This window comes from Meleagris gallopavo, chromosome 16 (assembly GCF_000146605.3).
Source record: "Meleagris gallopavo isolate NT-WF06-2002-E0010 breed Aviagen turkey brand Nicholas breeding stock chromosome 16, Turkey_5.1, whole genome shotgun sequence".
In the NCBI taxonomy this organism is placed as follows: Eukaryota; Metazoa; Chordata; class Aves; order Galliformes; family Phasianidae; genus Meleagris; species Meleagris gallopavo.
The window spans coordinates 7,027,753-7,032,052 of NC_015026.2; the positions used below are offsets into that span (position 1 = coordinate 7,027,753).

General features: G+C 52.4%; 1 protein-coding gene across 1 annotated transcript in view; it reads left to right on the forward strand.

The window, feature by feature from the left end:
- Window positions 1-2,913: 2,913 nt before the first annotated feature.
- The window catches only part of E4F1 (E4F transcription factor 1), an 8,605-nt gene continuing 7,218 nt past the window's right edge, over window positions 2,914-4,300 (forward strand). Inside the window, exons 1-2 of the mRNA XM_010719801.3 lie at window positions 2,914-2,989; window positions 4,037-4,288. Of these exons, the coding sequence (XP_010718103.1) occupies window positions 2,914-2,989; window positions 4,037-4,288 (328 nt within the window). The remainder of the gene's footprint in view (window positions 2,990-4,036; window positions 4,289-4,300) is intronic.

The following is a 4,300-nucleotide window of genomic DNA, read 5'->3' on the forward strand; positions in this document are numbered from 1 at the left end:
GCTCCTGCCCGGCCCTCGTCCTGTGTCCGCAGAGCGAACCGAGGACGAAAGCAGGCGAAATAAAAGCGAAAGCTCTCGTGTGGGAGCGCTGTGCGGTTCTCGCGGTCCTGCGTGGCCCCGCGCGGGTGCAGCTTTGTGAGGTTGCTGAAAAGCCCTCGTGTTTGCTGCTTCTGGGGTATTTGGTTTCCTGGTTTCTAACAGGAGCTCCAAGTGTTACACTGCTGTTTAACAGTGAATCGAAGAAACTTAACAGCAAAGTTTTGTTTTCGTTCAGCCAGGTGTTCCTTATTACAGCGCTGGGAAGCACTGGGGGTATTTCCACCATGAGCACTTCAAATTCTCCATTATATGGTACATATTCATCAATTACACTTGAAATAATTAACGTATACGCACCTATCTCAGGTAGTGGTTTATGAGGTTTCCACTCTTCTATTCCACAGTCTCTTCTACTCCCTGGCATCCTTCTAGCATCATGACAGTCCAACCAACTGTTCCTTCATCCTGTGGTCTTCCTCACTCATCCTCTATACGGACTTTCTTCACTGATGCAATGCTCGGTAGGAGGATGCAAATTAAAAGTAATTCATAAGTACCAAAATCATAACATTTTCTCACTCAGCACTTGGCTGTTATTTCCAGATATCTGCTCATCCTTGGGTAGAAATAAGTTTGGCAACCTGTATTTTAATGATATATACTGGGGTACTGGAAGATGAGGATAGAGGGGGGAATCTTGATGTCTGCCTGTTGCCTCCCAACCAGCTCCCACAGTGAAACAATTCAGCCTTGTGTGGAGGCCCTGGCATCTTTTGATGTTTGATAAGCCTACTCACATCATCTCATCACTGTGTTTCTTTTGCTGAAGGTCTCTTGTTAAAACAGAATAGCCTTACAGCATGCTTTCTAGTCGGTAATGCTACATCCATAACTATTAGAGACAGCTATAAGCTATTACAGTTTTGCAAGCAAGAATTAATCACATAATACAACAATTCAGCAGCTGTATTTCTAAAAGGACACGACTAAAATATATGGTATATTTACTCCTTCGAAGCAGCTATTTCTAAAAACATGTTATAAAACATATTGTGGCCTTCTTCTTCAAAACAACAAGGAGCTTCCTCAAGAACCAGCCCTAAAATCAGGTACTGGCGCTGGGTGGGAGCGGGTGGGAGCCCAGTGCTGGCTGCTGCCCACGGCTGTTAGCTGAAACCACCCCGGCCTGGCCATGCTGCCCTGCTGCCAGCACGCAGCGATTGGGTTACTGTGCTGGGATAGTTTGCCACAGGAACTCAGCCAGGTGCTGCTGCCAGGTAACTGATCCAAAGCTCCGCGGCGCTGTGATGGTTTTGCCAGCTGATCCTCCAGGCACGCAGGTAAGGGCTGCAGGGTGCTGGGAGATGAGAAATGCGCTGGGCAGAAGGGGCTGTGGGGCGTGAGGGGCATTTCACAATTTGGATCTTGTTTTCCCTGGTGAGCTCCTTTACGGCAGCACACCGAGCTGGGGTCTGAGTGCAGCCTGGAGCAGCAATCTGCAGCCCCACACTGCACTCCTGGGTCGTCACCAAGAGCCGTTTGTGTCCTCCTGATCATAGCACACATTCTGCATAGCTCTGGGTACAGCTGTAGGTTTGGGATGTTGGAAGGAACCATACATATTTGGTGCAGTGCTGTGCTTGCCTGGGACGCTTGGGGCTGTGCCATGTTGTGCACAGCAGAGCTGCATCCTGCTCTGCTCCCAAGGCCTCCTGGGCTGTGCTGGGAGAAAAACAGCAGCAGAGGATTCAACCATAGGGTGAGCCTCAGCACAGAGCTCACTCAGCCTGAATGCTGTGAAAATCAGTTAAAAGCCTTTTCTGGTCCAAGTCTGGGAAACCTTCAAGGAACAACTTGCTATCTGTACATTCAGATTGGAAGCTCACAACTAATTTCTTGCAAAGATTAAGAAAGAACATCTCTGACAGTTGTGCCTGTTGATCAGTCAGCAGCTCAGACCCCTGACACTTCTGCAGGAGTGCACTGAGGTAGCAGCATGCTAGCACCCAGCACACCAGCAGTGATGAGCAAAGCACGGTGTGCAGCCATGGGAGCTCTGCAGCTCTCTTTCTTGAGGATTTGCCCAACCTCAGGTAGCCCATGTTTCTGGGAAGCTGCTTCATGTCACTCACCAGGAAGGCAGGATGGCTCTCTGCAGTGTGTGGGGGTGTGCTGCACCTCTGCAGCCTCCTGCTCCTGCTGGTGCTGCAGCAGGACGTGTAATACCCTAAAACCTCTTAGCATGCTAAGCCCTGGGATCCCTAAGTGCTGAGGAAGCAAAGGAGAAAATCAGAAATAACAGCTTATGGGGGAGCTGGAGGCAGCATGGGGTCTGCGCTCAGGATGTGCCCCGTTGTGAGGAGTTCTGCCCTGCTTCTGGCAGCCTGGTAGAAGCAGCGCACTGAGCAGCACTCCACAGCCAGCCCAGACCCAGTTCTGCAGCATGGTGTGGGTCGTGGGATGGACACCTCTGCAGCCTCTGTGCTCCCACCCGAATCCCAGCTCCAGGGGCTCAGAGTGCTGCATCCCACTGCTCGGCACAGCCCGTCTTCGGATTTACCCGTGTGGGTAATGGATTTCCCTCCATGGGATCTAATCTGTTGTACCTCCCTTCAGGCCCTAATCCCCTCGAGCTGCAGGCTGAGGTCAGTGCAAGGCTCAGCCAGGGCTGGCACAGCAATTGGTCCATCTGTAGTTCTCCCTGTGATAGGAATAAAGGCAATTAGGGCAGAGGGGAATAAAGGCAAGGAAAGCATTGCTGCGTGCCCGGCCTCGACTTGGAGCACCTGGGAGGGCTCAGCTGTGCCGTGAGTATATGGGGACACGGAGCAGCCAGCAGGGACCTCGCTTGGCCGTGTCACAGCAGCACAGGTGATGGAGGACAGCCGGGAACACCAGGACCTCGTGGTGGGACAGACCTGCCCCGTCGGGCTGACTGGAGAGGAATTCCGTAAGTGCTGTAGCAGTAGGATGTGGAGGTGGAAGGATGATGTGAGCATGGCCATCAGCCCCTCTGTAATGCAGTCAGCACTGTGTGGAGGAGGGCGTGTTATTATCTTTAGTGCTGGTTTCCACAGAGCATTTGGTCCTTTTTAGCACTTCCTGATGAGGATGGCACCTGCTGTGTCCTTCCAATCTGCAGAACAAGAAACTCAGAATACATTCCCAATGACACTTCAGAGTGATTCAATCTGCAGAGTTCCCCTAAGATAATTTGCCCAGATAAAATAGTCTGTTTCATTTTTGTAAACGCTTAATGTGAGTTAAGTAACATGGATGGAATAAACATGGGATAAAAAGCATCTTCAGGCGGCTGAGATCAAATGAAGTGAAGCTCTGCATGCAAATTAATTGAGCGAGTGTCAGCAGACAGCAAATGTGCGTGCACTGCAACAGAACCTGAGGGGCCTGGGAGGACACTGGCTGTGCTGATCCCATCTGGGGCAGAACATTCTGCAGAGGTTTGGGGCCGCTTCACCCTGAGCTCTCTTCCCCACTGCATCCACCAAGTGGATCCTAATACTGAAACTAACTACAAAATGAGAATTTGGAAATCATCTTCGTGTTTCAGGGTGCTGTAGCCAGGTTAGCACAGGGACACATTGGCCTTCGCTTTCTGGGCAGAAAGGGATGTGTCGGGGGGCTGAGAGGATCTGGCAGATGCTGCTGGAAATAGGGTTTGCAGCATTGAGTATTGAAAAGAGCCACTGAATGTCAGTAGACCAGCACAGTGTGTACGAAGTAGTGACCTCTATGGACACACACAGCAGGTGCCCTGCTCCAGCGATGTCCTCATGTCCTGCATGCGATGTCCTCACTGCTAACCGTGGGAGAATAAGAACTATTTTGGGGGAAATGCAAAAGAAAATTTCCCTTCTTGGAGCATTTTGTGCCCCAGGGTGCGGGGTCATGGCACACCCAATGCGGCATCTCCAGCAGAAAGCACCACTCTGAATGGAAGGCTCCCACACCACCGCCTCCCCTTTGTGTCTTGCAGTTGCAGCCATGCCGACGACCAACCAAGGCTGGCCAGAGGCGTTCGGCTTCTCTCTGGGTGGCAGCGGGCCCTGCTACGTGCTGTGGGTGCAGGAAGGCAGCAGTGCAGCAGCGGCAGGGCTGCGCCCGGGCGACGAGGTGCTGGAGCTGGAGGGGCAGCCCGTCGCCTCACTGGGCTGCCCGGCGTTGCTGGCATTAGCCCGGCGCTGCAGCTCCGTGCCCCCCAGCATCGGCGTGCTGTCCCGGCTGCAGCGTGCCGACCTGC